At 32.6% G+C, this 22,788-nt stretch overlaps 1 protein-coding gene across 1 annotated transcript; it reads right to left on the reverse strand.

Moving 5' to 3' along the window:
• Nucleotides 1-3,640: 3,640 nt before the first annotated feature.
• Nucleotides 3,641-15,593, reverse strand: LOC114721422 (TMV resistance protein N-like). Its single transcript, XM_028907245.1, has 8 exons — nt 15,552-15,593; nt 7,626-9,095; nt 6,424-7,205; nt 6,061-6,386; nt 5,595-5,870; nt 4,766-5,473; nt 4,008-4,376; nt 3,641-3,646 (listed from the first exon to the last, which is right to left on the reverse strand). The coding sequence occupies exons 2-8, from the start codon at nt 9,086-9,088 to the stop codon at nt 3,641-3,643; spliced, it is 3,930 nt and encodes a 1,309-aa protein (XP_028763078.1). The 5' UTR covers nt 9,089-9,095; nt 15,552-15,593.
• Nucleotides 15,594-22,788: the final 7,195 nt, after the last annotated feature.

Here is a 22,788-nt window from a genome sequence, read left to right on the forward strand (position 1 = left end):
ATATGACAACCATAATTTATTCATCAAGATTTTGCCCTTTTACTGGCGGCAGCCGAGGAGCATCCTAAAATTCACCTTAGTCAGCTTAGAAAGTTTTCACTGCGTGAGCTGCAAGATGCAACGGACAACTTTAGTAACAAAACCATTGTGGGTACAAACTAAAGTGGAAGGCGCTCAGTTTGGAGAGCTGCAATTTCAAACAGAAGTACAAATTATGAGCTTGACAGTCCACCGTAATTTGCTGCGGCTACTTGGTTTTTTGCAAGACACCAATTGAACGTACGGTTGCTTGTGTATCCTTTCATGGCTAACGGCAGTCTGGCATCATGGTTACGAGGTATCCCTTAACAGTTTAACTTCAATTTCAAACTCATTTGTTGTTTATCTTTATTTATTGTTAATCAAATATAAAGTCCCCCACTGAACATGTTGTGGTTGTTGCGATAAATGTGTAATTCGGAATCTACTCCACAAGTGACCATCACTTGAGTTACACTGTACTTCCTCTTATCTGTAATATAAGAAGTTGGTTAACTTCATATCTAGCCCATACTCCCACTGGCCTAGTCCATTCCACTCAAGACCTGTATCATTCCTTGTATTTATACCTACAATTGAGATTCTAATCAACAACAGTTGGTTCAGTTGGTAAGGAGTCAATCTAGATCACACAAGGCTATATATGAGTTTGAATCTCATTGCGGATATGAAGATCTTGTTAGCAGGTGATCTATAAGTATCTTTGTAAGTGTTCGTTGAGCTTAGAGGGATGCCTTGGTTCTAGTAAGCCCCCAGACTTAACTTACATAAAATTTTTTTTGTATTAAAAAAAAACTCCATATTCTAGATTCACCTTAAACCTGTTTCTTTTTTGGGTGAAATAAGTTCACTTTAAAAAGAAATATACGTAACTCTAAAGATTTCCCCAGTATTTGCTTCATGGTACTGAACGTCTGTGTCAGCATTAAATGGGATTTATCTAAATGCGTATAACATCGAAGTCACAATACTTGTGGGAAAGCCGAAGTCTTGTACATGTGAAGGAGATGAAAAGTAAGTGTGAGGTGGTGTCACCGCCAAAAAAAAAAAAAAAAGCAAGCGTGAGGTGGGAACTAGATCTTAGGATAATCCCTTTGGCTCATTTTTATGACATCCCAAAATTTAAATTAGTTTGTTTTTTATTTTATAAAATTCTATTTAGAGTTGTCTAAACATTAAATGTGTTTTTATCATTTTTGTCCCTAATTAATTTTCTATTCTCTCTCCTTATCTTTTTTTTCTTGCCAGCTATCTTTTTCCCATATTACATATTTTCTTTCTTCCTATATCTCATTATTAGTATTTCTCTCTCTTATTTACTTCCTTACTAAATGAGCACATATTAGGGGGGAAAAATAGGTTCAATTTTTACATATATATTGTTTTTAATTAACTTTAACTGTTTTCTCAAATTATGTAATTTAATTAAAAGAATGTTATAAAAACGTCCCCCCCCCCCCGGGGGCGTTTCTGAGGTGAAGAATTGACAGACAAGGGATTCTAAACATCGGCGATTTCAGCTCACTATGTCTTCCACTTTTGTCTCTTTTATTATTAACCATTTAAAGCTTTTAAAAGGGGAGTGAGAATGAGATCCTGCACGTCAATCAAATTAACATTAAATGTAAATGTCACCTATGATTCCATTATCTAAAAAAACATGAAATTAATGAATCCATGCATGAATATTTCTAGTATTAATGAAAATTATCGAGGTTATTTAATATCTGGCACCTATTGTTTGAGACTTCCTGATTACTCTCTGAAGCACTTATTAGTTCATAATACAATAGCAGCGCATGAAACCGCTGTTATTTTTCAACTCAATATATATCCGTACGTGGTGATTGCTAAATATCTCTAATAAAAAATTAAGTAAAATCTACTGGTTTTCTAGTTAATCTATGTATTTAATATATAATGAAAAAAAATTTCAATTTCTTTCCTCCCCAGTGAATTATTCATTAAATTAAAAAATTTTGTGATCGTCCTTAAATCTTTGTAACTACCACGCATAGTCAGCATAAAAGACAGCCCTTATGTCTCTCCTAAGGACTTGTGATCATTACAAGAAGTTAAAAATCTTCAAATCAAGAGGAACATAGCTACTGATCCCTGCTTAATGATCTTGGTTCGCCTTCATAATTCTTCTGATCAAGGATAACGTCCCATCCTTGTCTTCCTTTGCTTTCCCCTGAGCCATTTGCGATTATATTTGAGGTATAGATGGATCCCATAATTAACTCTTAATGCCTTTATTTGCGTGAGAGAGAGTAGTTTAAGTCAGTAACTAATTAAAGACCACTTTCGTGCTTACATAGTAGCAACTCAAGCATGAAAACACAAGCCTCTATGACTGGTAAAACAGATATGCATGATCAAAGAGTAGTTTAAGCCTTTAAGGGGTTATTTTGCAGCACTCAGTGGGTATTAACTCCTGTCCTTAAGGTAAGAGCTAGTTTGACATTTAATTTGATTCTAAATATAAGACTTTAATTTATTTTATCTCTCATATTTATCTATTTTTTTAAAATAATCCTTATAGTAATTGCACATATTAAATGTTTCATTAAATGGTAGTTTTGATTAATATACATTATTAATAAGGATATTTTAAGAAAAACAATACTTATTTATTATAAATAACAAAATTAATTTTCTTAATTTAATCGAATTAGTCAATTAGCCCTTTATGTTAAGGACTAGGGGCTAATAATTTTTTTTTTCAAGAATTAACACAATAATCACCGTCAGAATTTTCGCGCGCGTGTGTGTGTCTGTGTGTGTTTGTAGTAACCACAACTTACCTATTATCCCAACGTTTGATTTTTCATCTCCATATATCAATGGTCCAGCCCCGTATATACTTTCAGCCAAGAGTTTCAATTCCTTATTTCAATACATCATAACAACAAACATTGATTTTAATTACTATCATGGTACAAGAATTCATATGAAATTAAAGATTATGAAAATAGCAAGATTAGATCAGGGGCTTACAAAAATCACCCATCTTATAAACCAAGACCATACTTTAATTTCAGCTCCCTTAATTCCCCTGAGATGGATCAAAAACCGAAATACTCATTAAACGATAAATCATACAGATGCAGACAAATCAACATTGAAGATATTGAATTAACCTTACTCTTTGAACTCAAACTCCAGAGATTATTCAACTCTTACTTTTTCAAATCACAATTTACCAAGTCAATTTAGAAATGAAATTAAATGTGAAATGGGTTATTCTCTTCTTCTTTTTTTTAATCAAACAGGTTATTAATTTAATTGGGTGGGTCAGGATTTGGGTAATGAGTCAAGGTTTTGGGTCATTCAAAAACAAAGCCCAAGTAACATTAAAAAATCGAAGAAGAAGGAAGTATTTTCTAGACAAGTGGATCTTGTATGACGTCTGTGTCGTGAAATAAAGTATAATGATGCCAAATTGCCAAATGCGAGTGACAAAAGTGGAGGACAGTATAGTGACAGATAATACATGGTAACGATTTTTTAAAAAAAAAATTTCCCAAAAAATTGGTGAAAATCCCTTTTTAAAAATTTTGTTGGCCAAAATAATCTAAATACTAATATTATAAAGGATTCATACCTGAAAAAACACCCATATTCAAATTTAGGTCATTCTGATCAATAAAATTTTTAAATATTGACTTTTTCTTGATTTTTTCTGTTGCTGTTTTGCTCAACAAATAAAAAAGTAAAGGTAAAAAAAAAAGAGACGAGTGCCATAACCTACAGCCTTGTACCTGTCATTCTTCACCTCTTCTTCCTTTTAACGAAGCCCTGCAATATTATATACATGGAAAGAAATATTAAAACTTTTTTCAGAATAAACATATGAAAATCTATACGACAATCCCAATTGAGGGGGAAAAAAATTACAAACCTGCCTTCTTACCAATGATTTAACATTATCGAGTGATACTTAGTGTAGTTCCTTCATCGCATACCAGATAGATTAAAGTCTTCTTTACAATATGCTTCTGGGCAAAATTGACTGTAATTTCCACCTCATTATCAGGCTCTAGATTAAGTATTATTTTGTGCCAGTCATCATCAGCAGAAGTCGCTGCATCATCTCTCTTGTAAAAGTCCATAGTACCCTTTGTGAAATTCTTTATCATGAAGCCAACAGGATATACGGATGCCATGCTATCTTGAGAAGATGAATAGATAATATAGATTACCATTCCCATCAAACAACCCAAAACTCGAGGCGTTTTAAATGATGCAGAAGATCCTTCACTCTCAAAACATAGCCAATCAGGATAATTATCTTGAGGAAGCTGAGAATAGTCAAACCCTCCGTCACTCCATCCCTAATCCATCAACAAGGAAAAAGAATTGAGAATAGAGGAAATATAATAGTACTACTTCCGGTCCTTAATATAAGACCCCATTTGACTTTTTGTTTGGTCCTAATTATAAGACCCCAATCCATTTTGTCTCTCATATTTATGTATTTTTTTCCAAGATAGTCCTTCTAATAATGATAATTCTAGCCAATACACTTAATTAGCAAGGATATTTTAGGAATGACAATACTTTTTTATTACAAATAACTAACTTAACTTACTTCCTTAATCTCCTCAAATAAGTCAACTGGGTCTTATAATTAGGACTGGAGGTAGTATAATACTCACACTAACGAAAATCATCATGCTGATTTAATTGAAAATACATTAATGGCGGTTTCTAAAGAAATTACCTGTGAAATACTGTTTAAAAGTGCATCCATAACTTTGTTGAAGCCGCCTAAATGAATAGTTAAAGAACTCAATGGCTCTAACCTTTCCATGTGAGATTTCTCTTGAAAACCAATTAACCCTTGAGTTCTACATGAATCTTGAGATGTGCTGGGTCTTGCTTCTAATACTTTACGGCTTCTGGCAAATAAAGGATGTGATAGACCCTTGATTAAAGATGGCATAATCGTAAATGCTCGTAGCAGGGACTTCGAATGAACTGTCGGTGACATCCAAGACATAACAATCGATGGAAATACATCGCGCGATAATCCTTCGAAGCCACATAGTGACACAAATTTAATACTTTTCATTCTCACTAATGAGGAGGGAACTTGTGTAATAGAAGTTTGATTTGCCACCAAAGTTGTCAAGGATTCCATTTGCCCAATGTCTTCTTTCAACTTTTCAATCTTTGAACAACCAGAAAGATTGAGAGTTTTCAAAGATTTTAAGTTATATATACCTCTTGGGAGATGATTAAGGTCTTTGCAGTCCTTTAAATTTAACAGAACAATGTATTTAAGATCTCCAATGGAGGGGTGAATCGAAAACACAAGCGGACAATCTTTGAGTATTAGCTTTTCAAGATATGGTAACTTTGAAAAATCAGGTGTCTTTGTCAAATGATGACAATGACTCAAATTGAGAATTTTCAACCACTCTAGCCTCTGCACCAAGAGAACATTTTAAAACAAATAAACACAATGAATGGAAAGAATAAAACATATGGAAACAAATTAACATGACAATTGCTGCTAGTGTCTAATTTGAAAATTTCATTGTAAATACCTGACTTTTCTCCCATACTTTTGTGAGATTACTCCACTTTAAGTCTATGGCAACTATCTTTTCGAGACTTAAATTTGCTGGCAAGTTTTCTAAGGGAAATCCATGCCAACACAGCCATCTTAAGTCCTTTGATAGATAACCAAAGTCTCCAGTAAGTTGTACATGATCAAGTTGGAGCAAACGAAGCTTCTTCATGTTCTCAAATGCTTTGGCACTCAATGGTCCTAAATTGTTTGTTGACATGTTCAAAGCCAATCCCTTAATCGCTATTGTTCCCTATTAAAATGGAAATAACGGGGAATAAAAATAAATGATATTTCAGTTACCGAAACATAACATATATAATAAACAAGCAATATGATAAATGTTTGAACACGCAATAGTTAACTAAAAAATGGAACTGCAAAACGATAATGAAAAAAACAACATAAATTAAACAATATAAGTCATTGAGAGACATTCTCACCGTGCAATTTCTTAGCACATCTAGCACATCATCATGAGACCATAATCTGCTCTGCTTCTCAGGATCCTCTGGTGATTGCTCACGAATGATGTGTCTTCCCATATCACGTAGTAAGTCATGCATATCAAGCTTATTTTTCTTGCCAACTTTTATGAGGCTCCTCTCTACGAGACGAATAATTCCAATATCAGCATGAAGTCCACAACCATTTAATATTTGTGTAGCATAGATTTTGTCCTTCCCAATAAAAAAACAACATATATCAAGGAATATATCTCTCTCTGTTTGGTCACTCAAACCATCATAACTTATTTTTAGCTTTTCATGTATTTTATCATTTGGAATTTTTTGTAGTTTTTGTATGTATTTTATCATTTGGAATTTTTTGTAGTTTTTGTAGAACACTTTCCCATATCAATGCTTCCCTATCAAATAAATAGGAGCCAAGAACTTCAAGAGCTAGCGGTAAACCTCCTGAGTAAGAAACTATCCTCCTTGAAAATTCAACATAATCTCTTTCAGGGAATCGTTGCTTAAACGCATGCCAACTAAAAAGCTCAAGAGATTCACTATCATTCATTTCTTTCATGTTGTATATCTTATGATCTTCCACTCCAAGGATCTTGAGTAGCCGTTCATCTCTAGTAGTGATGAGTATTCTACTACCTCTACCAAACCATTCATGATTTCCACATAAAGCTTTCAACTGATCATCATTATTTACATCATCAAGAACAATAAGTACTCTTTTCTTACAAAGCATTTGCTTGATTAGAGTTGTCCCCATTTCTATACTTGTGAGCTTCACTCTTCTTGCATTAAAGATGCTTGAAAGAATTTGTTTTTGAAGATAAACTTGACCATTATCTTGCTTCCACACTTCCCTCACATTTGAGAGGAAACACTTTCCTTCAAATGTTTGACCAATTTCATTGAAGATCGCTTTAGCAATAGTAGTCTTGCCAATCCCGCCCATCCCCCATATCCCTGCTATGATAACCTCATTTGATTTATTAATCAGCAACTTGATGATATCTTGCACACGAGGCTCCACTCCCACTGGATGGTGAGCAACAAACAAGTCTTTGCTGTCTAGCTTCATTGTTATAGTTTCAACCACATCGTCAATCAACTCCGTTTCAGTTCTGGCAAAAACAAGTTACATTTATATCAGGGTCAATCTTGGCGTTTAATTATTAAGCTTGGAGACTAACAACTCTCAATTTCCTCTTAACATAGATGTTAGCTAAAATTTTGTTTAAAGGTATTTGTTATGTATGACCTAAATTCAAACCCTTCTTCTGACGCATCTTCTGTAAGAAAATTACAAAAACCTTTCTTTTTAAGATTCATTCAGTGCTCATTGTGTGATTTGTAAGAGTAAGCAGCTTGATCATTTATAATATCCCAGTTACAACCAAGTATTTTCTTTACCCAATGACATTGTTTTCATATGTAGAAGCGCAGATTACCAGTAGGAAATTAAGGACTTTAACGATGTCATATAGTAACAAGCAAAAGATAATCAAACTTGTTGACTGAAAAAGAATGGTAATCAGATTTACCTACATTCATGCATGTCCCACCCAGATATATTCGCAGCTTCAATGAGTGCTCTCTTCCAATTGATCATCGATTTCTTCACTTTGCTAGTTGAGTTTCTTAGTGTGAGTCTTTTCCATGCTTCTCCAAAAATATTTTGTAGTTTACGAACTTCAGATGGTTGCACATCATAAAATATTGGTAAGACCTCTTGATGAGTTGTTTTGTGACACTCCATGATTTTCTCTAATTCTTGTAAACACCAACTAGAACCAGCATAATTTTTTGAGAATATAATTATCGACATTCTTGAACTTTCAATTGCTTGCAGTAAAGAGGAAGAAATGGCTTCACCCCTTCCAATCCCCTCTTCATCCATGAAGACCTCAATACCTGCTTTCTTTAAAGCAGTGCAAAGATGAGTAGTAAAAGATTTACGTGTATCTTCACCTCTAAAACTCAAGAATACATCATAGATATATTCATGCTTTATCTTTTTAGGACTGATTTCTCTTCCTATCTCTCGCAACAAATGATGAACATCAAGCTTATCACTCATATCAACTTTTACAAGTCCCCGCTCTATAATCTCATGCATTGCCTTTTCTACAGGAGATTTTGAGCCCTTTAACAATTGTGTAACATCATGTTTATTTAGACCCACATAAAAGGAAGCTATATTATAGAATAAATCTTTCTCTGAATCGGTTAAAAAATTCAAGCTTATCTTGAGCTTCTCTTTTATTTGACCACGAGGAATTCCTCTCAATTTCTTCAACACATTATTCCACTCTTTTTTTGTCCTATTAAGCAAAAGAGAGCCAATAACTTCAAGAGCTAATGGTAGTCCTTCACAAAAATTTATTGCTTTCCCTGACAGAGACATGAAATCATCTGTTGGACTAGATTTCTTAAATGCATGCCAGCTGAAAAGCTCAAGAGACTCACTCTCATCCAGCGCCTTCATTTCATAAAAGTAGAGTCCGAGGCCAAGAATTAGATCCTTACTTGTTGACGTAACAAGTACTAAACTCCTTTTGCCAAAGCACAGATCCCTACTCCCACATAATGCTATGAGTTGGTCTATATGATTCACATCATCAAACACTACCAGTACACTTTTATTGGACAGTGCCTCCTTCATTTGACTAGCTCCCATCTTAACATCATGAACCATATCAAGTTCTGTATCGAAAACATCTGAAATAAGTTGCTGTCGTAGATGAACTAGACCGTTATCTTTTTTCCATTCATCATTGATATTTGCAAGGAAACTTTTTCTCTCAAACCTGCCACAAATTCTATCGTAAATAGCTCTGGCAAAAGTAGTTTTACCAATACTTGGAACCCCCCATATTCCGATGGAATAAGTCCCATCCATCAACAGACGAAGTACATCTTTCACACTACGGAGTAGTAACCCCACTGGATGGGGCGGAAGATTGCAAAACAAGTATCTATATAATGCCCCCTTAAGTGTACTCATATCTTCCCTGGACAAAAACATTTCACAATCAGTAAAAAATTACGTAAGCGCATGTGTAGGTATCTGCTGGAATGTACCCAGTTCAGTCCAAGCCCAATATAGGCGGGGCTTATATGCTACTAAAGAAAAGCACATGGGTGGAAAGAGGAAGTTTTACCTTATTGATTTAAAATTCAAATTGTAATAATTTCTCATATGTGAGTCATAGGTTTACGTAAATTGAGAGAGTCAGTTTTGCACACGGGTGATTTTGAGTAACTTCTCCTGAGCACTCTCGTCTTCTCTCTTTCTCATCGTCATTGGTGAATTTGCTGTATAGTATAATGGACTCTGTGATTTCATGTGCGCATAGAATTTGATTAACGAAGTTTACTCTTTCACTTAACATATTAAGTTTAATGATAGTTCAGTTCTATGTAATTAGTTTCAAAATGACCCATCAATGCTTTAAGATGAACTTTAAATTCCTCAGAAGCAGAAATTTTTTCTAATTAGGAACTAATAATTAAGGACTTTGAATACAGTTACTTATATCAACTTTTCACATGATCCAAATGGAGGAGTCTTCCACTAGGCTCTGCAGTTAGTTGCAGGTAAACCTGTTCGGAGGAGCTTTTCCGAAGTTAATCTGCATGATGTTTCTTTTCAATTTTATATAAATTCCACGTGACACGGAATCTTTTTTTTTTTTTTTTTGCACGTTGGATGACCGAATTAGTGTTGGGCAGACTCATATTGTTTAAAAAAGTGAAAAGAGCAGGGATTGAGTCATAAATAAGTCAAAAATTTAGGGATCAAGGCATATCAGGTCATAATTAAAGAATCCGGTTATAATTGAATTAAAAATTGAAGAACTAAAAAATAAATTTTTTTCTCATATACATAATATATTAGGCTTTTTATAAAAAAATCCGAAGTGACTCACGTTGCTATAGTTTTTTTTTTTTTTAAGGTGATACTCACGTTGCTTTACTTTGCCATTAGCTCGTTCCCTTCATCTATTTTTTCATGTTTTCCTTATATTGTTCATTTACGTTATTTGAATATTCAACTTTTTTTATATTTATACTTCTACTTATTTATCTTTTTAATTTAGTTCTAATAACCTTCGTAAAAGTGCCTAATGTTTTGCTTCTCCTCCTCCTCCTTTCTCCTTGATCTTTGCTGATTTATTTTGCTTAAGCCTTGGACTATTCTTCTAATGTAAGCACAAATCTTCAATCTTTACACTTCTAATTATTTATTTATATTTTTTTTGTTTCAAACTTTATACTTGTAATTTAGTTTTAACAAGTCCCTTAACGTGGACAATGCTTGACTCCCAATATTTTATCATTTTTCATTTATCACTGCATTTAAAAGTGAGTCATCTTGATATCGTTTATGATAAATTCAAGACTTATTTAAAAGAGGGAAAAAAATGACAGAAAAATATTTATTGAATTTTGAAATGATAAATAGGTGATTTTTGACAGATTTTGACTTGTCAGAATCATTATAAAAGTAGTCAAAAATATTAGAAAAGTAGTTAGCATGATTTGTTTATCTTTTTAAAATTCAATAAATATTTTTCTATCATTTTTTCTTAAAAGAAATTAAGTAATCAAAGGTTTGGTTGATAGTGCTTCATTTTTTATGAATTCTAGACCCAAACAAAGAAAATAAAAAGTTATCAGAGCACCTTTGCCCCAGCAAAGGAAACTTTACCGCAACAAAGTTTAAATTTTAGCAAAACACTGTGTTTTGAATTTACAGCATATTAGGGCTAGGGCAGAGAGGGAATTCGACATTAAACCTAGGAACAGAGAGAACGACCTGGAGCGGTGCCTTGAGAGCTATATAGTGCTAGGGCTTGGGAATCTCGAAGGTTTTGGAGATTGGGATTAGATGATTGAAGAGATTTGGTCCTCTTTCTTAGGTTTTTTCTAAACTTCTCTTCATTGTTCTCTCATTTTCTGATATGGACATGGAAGTTATAGATATTTCTTGCTCTTTTCTTACTATGAGCACCTAAACCTTTTGTTTTAGGATTACTTGAGCCATGGTATGGGTTGAAACTCATTTTATGATCTTCTCTTAGTGTTAATGGTATCTATGTGTTGGTTTTGCCTTGAATCTAATACTTCTAAGTGCTCTATCACCATTTAGATAGATTTGCTCAATTGATGTTTGAGAAAGCTATTTTGGTTGTAGAACTTCAGTAAAATCATACTAGACCTAAAATATATGCATTAAATAGATGGTTTGTTAGTAGAGTAGCAATATATCTATTAACCTAACATTGTCAAATATATTTGACTGGCATATATTACCATTTTATCACTAATTGAGGGGAATTTATTGAGTTTCCAGAAGTGCATTAGTGAAAAGTAATCCTAGGTTCCACTTGTCTTGAAAACAAGGTTTCATTTTAGTTCTCTCCACAATATTTTAATTTTAAATCAACTGATTTTTCTCGGATACAAACCTTTCCAATTTCATTTATCTATAAATCTTACAATAATTTTTTAAATTTTCAGCAACTACTAACTATCTTTTTTAAAATTTCCTTGTTAATTAGTATTATGTACTAATAAAATGATGTTTCATAAAAAAAAGTATTTATTCTCATTTTACAAATTTAGTCTTGTCAAATAATGTTTCATAAAATGTCACTTATAACGTAATATGTAAGATATAAAATCTAAAAGGCAGTAAATTAATCGTGATTAGTTCAAGTCGATCTAGTTTTTCAATCCTTGGGACTAATGGAAAATGACATTGACTATTAACTCTAGATTAACTTTGGGTTAAAAACCCTTTTTGCACTTAAAGTATTAATGGAATACTTGGTAGTTGGTAGCTTACTTCTTTTCATCAAAACGAAGCATCATGTTTAAAGTGTCACATGTTTTGCCAACTAGGTATTTAACGTTAGGGGGGAAAAAAGATCTATCAATTGGGATTAACAATCAATTAACAATGTAGAGTCACAAGTTATATTTCTTCCTATCTTTAATATAAAAACTTGTTTGATTTTTATTTTAATCCTAAATATAAGACTCAAATTTATTTTATCTCTCATATTTACCTATTTTTTCTAAGATAGTTCTTATAATAATAGTGGTTCTAGCCAATATATGTAATTGGTAAGAATATTTTAACAAAGACAGCACATATTTATTACAAATAACTAATTTAATTAGTTTTTTTAATTTACTCAAATTAGTCAACTAAAACTTTTTTATTAATGAATACCTAGTTCACTAAAAATAATAATAATAATAATACCTAGTTGACAGGTCATTTAAATACCTAAGCCTAGTGCTTCCTTTGTACTAGTGTTTGATGATTGTGTCACATAGGAGTGTGCATGAGGCCCGCATGCGTAATATGCCCGCCTGAGCATGCCCAAAAAAAAATAAAACTCAGCCCAGCCCAACAAAAAGTTGCCCAAACAAAAGTGGGCATTTTTGGACATGGCTGATTCCCAGGCATGGTCGAGCTGCGGGCAGGGTATGCTGCCTGCACATTTGGCTCTATCCAAAAAAATATATTATTATATATTATAATATATAATATTATATTATTTTCAGTAATTATCCCTTTTTATTTGGCTAAAAAATTAGGTAAAATTAGAAAAAATGAAAGGAATATAAAAATTATAATTGTATAAAAGAACCAAATATAAAATTAAATATACTAAATTGCTCCTAGTCAAATTTCCTTCTTTTCCTCCCACCTACAATTTTTTTTTTTAAAAAAAACAACTTTCAAATCTTGTGCCTTCACGTGACGCTATAACAATCTGCCAACTATATAAATAAACTAAATAATTGAACTATAAAATTAGCTCAGTTATTAATTATTTTAATTATTAAATATTTTTTCCCTCCCATAAGAAATCGAAGGCTGAAGAACAAAACTACATAAGCCTTACTTATATGAGTGATTTAGTTATTCGTGATAAATTTTTTTCTACATATGATATGAGCAAGATGTCACTAAGTTAGGCAGGATAGCCCGTCCTGCCTAGCCCGCCGTTACCCAGCCCAAAATAATTAGGGTTTCTACTGGGTAGGGACAGGTTTTGCGGACCGCTTATCTTTCGGGTTGAGCATCAAGCAGGAGGTTTGTCCTGTTCAGCTCTACCTATGTACAGCCTTAGTGTCACACACATACTTTCTAGAGTCTTCGGCTCAAGTGACACCCCCTCAACCCGTTCTGCATATTCACGTGAACGAGATTTTGCGCTCCATGTAATAAAGCGGCAAAAGTGGGAGTATGTGGGTCTCACCCCAGTGAAGTTAAATTGTCTAGATAAAAAATTAAAATAAAATTTGTAAACAAAGCTCTGATTTTTTTTTTTTTTGGGTCAAAAAAAGACAATAGGTACACCAATTAAAACCATCGCGAAGATCGGTAAAACATGAACCATCTAACAATTAACTAATTTAAGTGTAAGACCTAATAAGGATTAATCATCTTAACATTCTAAGCCTAGGATTAATTTTAAAAAATTAATAACAAAATAGGTATTAAGCAATATTAACTCTCTCAAGAGTATATTTTGGCATCAGAGGTACTGTCTTTCCAGGATGATACCCAAAAGATGCCTCTACCAAAGAGTGAAAAAAGAAAAGGAGTAAAGCCTCGTCACATTTGGTAGTTTTTTTTTGGTCCAACACATTTGGTAGTTTACCCCCAAAACTACACCCTTTTTTTTTGAATTTTTAATAATTAAAAATCCATCCTTTGGTAGTTTACCCCCAAAAGAGGGGAGGACGAATTTTTTTTGAAAAAAAATCCATCCTTCTAAAATACTTTTTCAGCTTGAGATTCTAAATTATTTTTTAATACAATTAATATTCTAAAATATTTTTCTAACAATGTTCATGTATCTTAAAGTATTTTTCAGTGACATCAAGTATACTAAAAAGTCTTCAGTAACACCCAATACCTAAAATCTATCACGCAGGTTTTTTTCAGTAGCATTCAGAATTCTAAACCAATTTTTAGAACATTCCGAACTTTAAAATACTTTTTTAGCAAAACATAGTACTCCTTCCGTTCCTTATTATAAGAAATATTTGATGCTTATGGCATGTTCCTATATATAAGAGACACTTAAAAGTTGTCTCTACTTTTTTGTGTTGATTTCCTATTTTACCTATATTTATTATCTCCAACTCACACTTTCTCTCCCTCCCACTTCTCTTTCTTTTAATAATTTAATTGTTCTCTCTCATGCTCTCTCTCCTTATTCATAAAGACATTTTTGAAAAAAAATTATACTTTTTACACATTACTTGTTCTTAACTAATTTTAACTGTTTTTTTTATCAACGTACTTCGATTAGTTGTCTCTTATAATAAGGAACGAATGGAGTATCTTAAAATAATTTCTGAGGCAATATTTTATAATGCTGAATATACTAAATTTAGTCTAAGATATTGATTATTATTATTAAAAAATACTTCAATCTCAATATTACTAAAAAAAATTTTAGAATTCTAAATAAATCAGAAGTGATTTTAAGATGCTAATTGTCATTTGGAAAGCATCTTAGGATGTCAAGTTTTAGATATTGAGTATGATTAAAAAAAAATATTTTAAAATATTGATTGTACTAAAAATTAATTTAAAATATTTAGTACCACAAAAAAAATATTTGAGAATGATAGATTTTAAAAAATTAAAAAAATAATTCATATTCCTCCTCTTTGTATTCCAAAACGAAAAGATGGCAACGGACTGCTAGGGGGAAAAGGGGCAGACAACCGCGTCCTTGGCTTGGGAATCGCGAAAGATTTAAATAGAATAAAATAAAAGCTCGTATCAAAATTCAAAGCAAAAAGCAATACGCCAGCACATGAACTGATGGACTCATTTTCATTTGCTTAGCAGGGAAGTGTCACTTAAAAAAAGATAAAGACTCTTTTACCATTTTGAATTCGTACATTTAAAGATAGTTTGAATTAGGGAGAATTACAGTTAAATTCTATTAAAAAAATATAAAATAAGTTCTAGAGGTTATCAATCTTTTTGTAATTATTTTTCACTTGATTGTAATTCTCTGTTTAAATCATGCACAGCCTCATATCAAGATTTTTAATTAAATTATATGATTTTAATTATGATCGGTCGTTAATTTTGATTTTACACAAATCACATTAAGAGAGTGTTTGAATATAAACCAAACTATAATTTTAAAAGTATTTTTACGATTTACAAAGTAAATATGTGAAGGAATTTGTCTTGAAAAGGGCTTTCTAGAAGCATTTTTTAGTATTCTCAAACACTCCAGCCGGTAGATTCTGAGATTCATCGGTAGGATTTTAATATTTCCGGAAGAAAAATTTGCTCTCCTAATTTTTCTTTCCTTATTCAAACTTTCTTTCTAATTTCCTTTCCATCCCGAGTACAGGTAAATCAAGGCGAATACAAGCAGATCCAGAAAAGAAGAAGCCGTAGTAGTTATTACCTGAAATGAGTGGACAGTGTGACGCCGGATTGCGAAGCAGCTTCAACGGCGATTCCAATCCAGTCCAAATCCCTGAATCGTGTCGCCAGATGCTCAACCACTTCCTTTTGTTTGACTCCCCAGAATACAGGAACCACCGGTCTATTCATAGATCTGTGACACTCCATTACGTTCTGCAGCCTCTCAAGAAATAATTTGTCGGAGACGCTAAGGAATTCTGGTGTGAAAATAACCATGAGAATTCTCGACCTTTCCATGGCCTCCAGTGCGGAAGACAGAGACGCAACCATCGTTGAAGAGTATATACAGTCTGCAAAAAGTTTGATGGTATCATCTCTTAGAGATCCTACCAGATTCCGAAAGTCTGGAAGGCGATGTCGGGTGACTTGGGAAATTGCGAAGACGTCGTAGTAGGAAGTCAATTTGGGTTTGGAGGACGAAGAAACCAAGGAAGACATAGTTGCTGTAGACGAAGGTAGGAACTCGGACTTGGCTCAACTGGCAGACAAATAATGGACCCGTCGATGTAAATAGAACAAAGTTCTTCCGTCCAAAAAAAAAAGAAAAAAAGGAGAAAGTTCAACTTTTGTTTTTCCTGAAAAAGAAAAATACTGGGAGAATGAAATAGACAGATTGACAGAAGGACCATGGAAGGAATTCGGACAACGTATAATTGCAAAGAAGGATCCATTTTTTCAAAAAAAATAAATGGGTAAAATGGCCTTCATGTTCGTACCGTTAACACGTGTCAATTGTAAATTGCGAAAAATCAACTGCAGGTCATGAAAAGCTTAGATGGAAATCTTAAATATTACTCCTCCTGTCTTTAATATAGACCTAATTATTGAGTTGATTTTCGTTCTAAATATAAGTCTCATTTCTCATATTTATCAATTTTCTCTAAATTATCCCTATAGATATTTCCTCAACCATAATCAAGTAGAAGAGAGGGACGGGTAAGAAAGATGATTATGGTGTTTTAGGAAAAACGTGTCATATTTTTTATACTTAGCTAACTTAGCTAACTTTCTTAATTTAATCAAATTAGTTAAATGAGTCTTATATTAAAGATTGGAGGAGTAATTGTTAATTAACCGTTAATTATGAGTCCAATGTCCCAACATTTAAGAAGTTGACCGGATAATCATCATCTAGTTTTTAAAATTCAGCATTTCAGATTTTATTAGATATTTTCAGGCCCCTCATTAATTTTATTGCAGCAATTTATTTACAACCTTAACAGTGGCTGTTGACAACCCGAGAAGAGGTGGTTGACAACCTTTACAGTGCTCCTGACAACTCACTCTGTGGGATGCCAGAGCCATTGCCGAGGTTGTTAACCACCTCTCCTCGGGTTGTCAACAGCTACCGTTGAGATTGTAAATGAATTACATTTGGTTCAAATTGATGGGGGTAAATAGGTAATTTCACAATTACAATTAATTATACACAGGTCTCTGGGGACTTAGTAATCATTTCGGGATTTCCAGGAATTTTTTTAAAATTAATTATCTTCTCTGGGACCTGAGTGTAATTTTCCCATGTTTTTTTTACGCACCTCCGCAATTCATTTATTTTGACTTCAAGTGGTGGATGTAAATTATTTTGAAGGAGATTTTTTTTTATTTAGGTATTGAAAACATTTTTATTTATATAACGACAGACTTTCCACAAAATATACATGAACATCTGTTTAAAAAGAAATGATATTTATTGAATTCCAAATATGATAATTTAATAATATTTACTTAGGCTCCTTAGAGTATTCTTAAGGCTTAGAGTAGTTTTAGAGTTGTTCTGAGTGGTGTAGTAATAAATATTGTGTTGTAATTTTGTAAACTGCCATTGAGGAATCTAGAGTGACTCTTGTTAGGACACCAGGTAACTCCTTTCTTATTTGCCTCGCTTATTGGGACTATTAGTGAGCTTTGTGAAGATCCCAGAATGAAAATTTAGCTAACGATTGATATATTGGACTTTTAGCCTTTATGAAACTGCTCGGTGGAACAAATATTTCTTCAAGATACTGTATGATGTAAACTAAGTTGTTTAGCCTTTATTATAATAACAGTTTGGTCTATGAATTGTGTGAGATCTATTGTGCTGAGAAGTAGTTGTTTAAACTAATTAAATGGTAATTAAGATTAACTAATTAATTGTTATTAAGGGAGGAGGTTTGTGATGGCGAAATGATATTTGTGACCATATGGCATGGCCTGCTATATGGTGCTCTGTGGTTGGCCACTTTCTTTTATCGAGGCAGCATGCCCCAGGCTTGCGACACTAATAGTTCATATCTGAGCTGCATCTCCTACTAGAGGAACCTGTAGCCCCTATGTGCTCTATTGACTTTGGTTGGTCCGCATCACACTGATGGGTAGCAATCAGCTCATGGGTTCACGTCGACGGGAATAAGGAGGAAATAAGTTTGGAACTAATAATAAACTAAAATGTGAAATTTCATTATTTGTATAAACTGTTGTCTTGCTATACCTTGGATTGTTATAATTATAGCTCTACTATTGTAATAAACACATTGTGATATACTTGAACCATTAATCTAATCACCTGGTTATCCACTTGAATAACGAGTTCCACCTGGCATCTCATAGGTGGTGTCAGCAGGTAAGGGGATGGAACTGAGTTACTGAGACGTTTTGTTTCATCCCATTACTTTTATCACTTTTCAAGTGAAAGTAGTGGGGGAGGCGCATCAAGAAAAGTTTTGGAGGCATGAGGCTACTCTTATGAGCAGTTAGCCTTCCGTAATTGTTACGCTTTGATTTACTGTTAATTGCCACCCAAGATACTTAGACTGATCTTCATTCATCTAGTTAATTTGGGAAACTGCATGTATTATGATCTTATCGTTACTAAACTGGACTATACTTGATTAATAGGCTTAAAATTGTTGGATTCGTTTATATTATTATTATTATTATTTTATTTGTTTATTTGTAGATCCACAAGAATGTGAATAGTTTCATTCAAATAAGTGAAATTTTTCTGTTGAGATAGTGGCCTGAGGCACTTTTATGAATAGTGAATATGATATAACTATGTCTACCAGGTGCTTATGATTCTTTCTACAATCATGTTAGGTGGGCAGCATCCCTTCCTAACATGGTTAAGATAGTAATAAATTATTGCCAAAGGGTAATATCCCCTTCCTCAGAACTTATCTAATTTCTTATTAGTAATAGATAACAGTTACCCTTTTAATAACTATGATAGATTGATGTATAAGTTGTTCTTTTTCTATCATGGTTATTGTTTTAGAAAGAAAATTTCTGGTTTGTTTCTTTTATTATTGTCACATCAGATACTATGACTATATATGGGGCTAAGTTTAGTTTTTTCAAGGCAGGTCGTTTCATTAACAGTTTTCTTAATTCCACACCCTCAACTTTCATTAACTTAATTATTTGGATCTTATAATAAGAGACAACGGGAGTATTTAGTGTGAAGTAATCCCTCATTCATTTTTATAAGGGATAGTTAATCGAGTCAAAGTGATCAAAAAGTTGGTTAAAGTTGATTAGAGAAAATAAATATGTAAAAACTATAATTTTCCTTAAAAATACCATTTATTTAAGAGGAGAGATAATATAATAGATGATAAAAAAAAATTAGGCCAAAATACTCATAACCCTCCCCAATTTTAGGTGATTATTATAAAACCTGTATAATCTTTAAAAGTTTAAATTCCACACTCTCAACATTCAAATTTTGACGATGAGACTCTTACTGTTAAAATGACCATTAAATCTAACCAAATGAATGTCACATCATATTATTAAAATTATGTGGTAAATGGCATATAATTTTTATTATCTTATTTATTTATTGCTAAAGGGTATTTTGATGATTTAACCTATAATCATTCCTAGCACAGCTCTCCCGAATTCGGCAATCATCTTGCTCTAACTGCCTCTCACAACCTGCGAGTCCTCTCCACCATATCTACTCTATCAGTGATGGTAGCTTCTATCATTCACTTTCACATAAGGCTGCTGTTGTTTAATGTGCCCTCGCATATCACTTCTTAAAATAAAGTTCTCAAATATAAATGAATAATGTGATGGAAATGGGAAGCATAATGACAATTTTTGAAATGAGTAAGAAGATCAGAAAATCAAAGGAAACGGTGCAGATAAGGAGGCGGACTTGCAAGGCAAAAAGAGATGATAGCGCATTCATTAAACAAACAATTTCAGAATTTATAAAAAAAAAAAAAGGGTTCCTGATTTAAAGAAATAAGGTGTTGAAGATGATTTGTGTAATGATGAATAGGACTAGACGATGAATCAAATGTTGTGATGAATGAAGAGCACCTGCAAGTTGCAGAATTATATGAGGCTGAGAAAGCAAGACAATGACGAAATCTGAATGCTGGGAATTATTATAGGTTAAATTACCAAAATGCCCTTTAATATAATTATGAGCTTTGGCCCAAAATCAATTAATAAAATAATCAAAATTACATGTGATTTGCCACATAATTTTTAATAATATGACATGGCATTAATTTCGTCAGATTTAACGGTCATTTTAACGATATGGATCTCATGCTCAAAATCTGAAAGTTGAGGGTGTGGAATTTAAACTTTTAAAGATGAGAAATGCTTTATGCAACTCACCTAAAGTTGAGGGAGATTATGTGTGTATTTTGGCCAAAAGATTATTAGAATAAAGAGGATTGTGGAACAAAAATAATGTTTGAGTGAAGAGAGAATATTAGTGAAAGAAGAAATGATGCTTCAAGGCCATGTGATAATAAATGAGTTATTTACACATCACATCATTAATTGTTTAGTATGAATATAATATTTTACTGTTCATTTAGTATCGTATGGATTGTTATGAAAACTGTATACTAGTATATTAAATAGGAATAAAGTTAAAAAGTTGCTAAATTCTAAGATAAAAATAGTGAGAATGAGATTTAAAACTTTTATTTGTTCTAGTGAAACATATTGAAAAATAACTTATAAAGAAAGGCTGCAAGCATTTTTTTTTCATGAAATTAAAACATGTAACTTTAACCATTTATTAACAGTTGGAAAAAAAACATTTATTAATCAACCAAAATATGTACGCAAGAGTTAAACAAAAGAATTATCACCTCTCATCATCCCCTTCCTTAAGATGGGAGGGAGTGGATGATGAGAAGGGCAAAAAGCCTCATTATTGGAATGTTCTAATTAATCTAACTAAATCTGGAACATAAAATTTATTGGACCTCATTTAAAACTGGAGGGAGTATATAATTATTAATACTATCTGTGGTTTAGTTAATTAAAGAACATTTTAGAGTTTTAATCCTTGATAAATGATAATTCAGCGGAGAGACAAATTAATTTTGGTAATTCTATTTTCATTTTCCTCAATAACTTAATGAAGCCAATAATGTCGAACAATTTCCTCCCCACAAAATGACAAAACGACCGGGAAGGCAATTGTATGAAAGTGATCAAGGGTCCACTTGGATCGGCGTAGAAAAAACAGCTTACATTCAAAAGTCAAAATGAGTAAAAAAATAAATTAGATAATGTGATTTATGTTTGAAATAGTTTTTATAAGAGTTAATTTGTAAAAGTAAAAATTATTTATATAATGATTGAATAAGTAAATTTAGTTTATAAAATGATCAAGATGGTATGACTTTTATTAAATAATAAAAAAATTTAATCTTTTAGTCTTTCAATTTTTCACTCAACTGTAACTCAATCTCTCAATTAAGACTCGATGTGACTTAATTTCTAAACTTTTGATTCAATTTTTTTTTTCATTTTTAATTATTCATTTCGATACTAAGGGCCTATTTGGGTAACATAAGAAACTATGGTTTTGGGACCCAAACCATGATTTGTCAAACACCCAAGAAAAAACAGAAACCATGGTTTTGGGCCAAAACGATGCTTTGGGGCTCAAAACCATGGTTTCAGAAAAAGTGAATTCATTCTACTTTTGGCTCAAATTGGAGAGTATGATTGTGTCCGTCAGAGTAGATCTCAACGATAATTTGACTTTAACGCCCATTAATTTTTTTTTTATAAACATATTTAATCTTATATTTTATAAATATATATACACATTAATTATTTATTAATTATATTATCTTATATATTATTAATTATGTTGGTAAAAAAAAATATTATTAACAATTTTATTCCTTCAAATTAAAATATATTATAAAATCTATCTTTTATGTAATTATCATATTAACTTATGCTTTTTTTAGTAATTTGTATATATAAAAGTGCTTCTGATAACAACTATCTAAATACTCTCATTTTATTAGAATCACTTTTTTACAAAATCTATTCTTTACAAAATCTATTCTCTGAAAAATTTCTCTGCTTCAGAAATTATTCTTCAAATCATGGTTTGGTTTTATCAAACATCTTCTAAATTCCCTTAGAGGTTGTTGGGGTAGACATCAAGCATACCAAGTTTGGTGGGACCAGAGGCTTGAGATGGGATTAGGCATGAAAATTGATCAAAAACTGATATTTAAATAGATTTTCATTAATAGGATTTGACCCAGTTGCTCTGGATTTTCTCCAAGGAGAAACCATTGCTTCCCAGGTCCAAAAGCTGAAGCAATATTCAATATTCTAAAATATTTTTTTGGGTTAAGGTGCGCCCAGCACCCCGAACTATTTTCCCAGGTGCGCCCAGTGTCCTAAACTAATTTTCGGTGCATCTAGTGTCCCAAACTAATTAAAACAGTGCTTCCATATCTCGGGTTAACAGAAATGTTATCTTTGACCGTCAGCCCACTGACTCAGCAAAAAATTGACCAAGAAATCCTACCTGGTAGACACGTGTAATCTGATGTGGATAAATATTATGACTGAAAAATCATCCTATTTTCTCTTATTTTCTCTTATTGTAACGTTATTATTTCTGCCAGTTTTTACGCCTAAACTTGAAAAACAAAGAAAGAACACCATCCAGAACAATTGAAAGCGAAGAAGTTAGGGTTCAATCCTCACCCCCAATCTCTCACCAGTGGACTGAGCTAATCGATTGAGGTGAGCTAAGCTTATACCATGCTAACTAGCGAGCAAACCTGGAGCGTCCGATGTATTCGGAGTAAGAGAGGGAAAAAGTGACCGTTGAAACATAAGACCTCAATCGTCGGTGACGAGGAACCTAGAGGCTTAGATCAATTAGGAGTTGGAAAGGGAAAAAAGTTAGAGTTCAAACTTGCTCCCCAGCCGCTGTTGCC

This window comes from Neltuma alba, unplaced genomic scaffold, assembly GCF_004799145.2.
Source record: "Neltuma alba isolate B1F8T4 unplaced genomic scaffold, ASM479914v2 tig00012036_pilon, whole genome shotgun sequence".
NCBI classification, from domain to species: Eukaryota; Viridiplantae; Streptophyta; class Magnoliopsida; order Fabales; family Fabaceae; genus Neltuma; species Neltuma alba.

Excerpts from the sequence above, each read along its gene's own strand:
- LOC114721422 (XM_028907245.1), bottom strand. The coding sequence starts at position 9,088 with ATGAGTACACTTAAGGGGGCATTATATAGATACTTGTTTTGCAATCTT. Across the intron at positions 5,871-6,060 it reads ATGTGCTAAGAAATTGCACG|GGAACAATAGCGATTAAGGG; the intron begins GTGAGAATGTCT and ends CCATTTTAATAG. Across the intron at positions 4,377-4,765 it reads TTTTAAACAGTATTTCACAG|GGATGGAGTGACGGAGGGTT; the intron begins GTAATTTCTTTA and ends TTGATGGATTAG.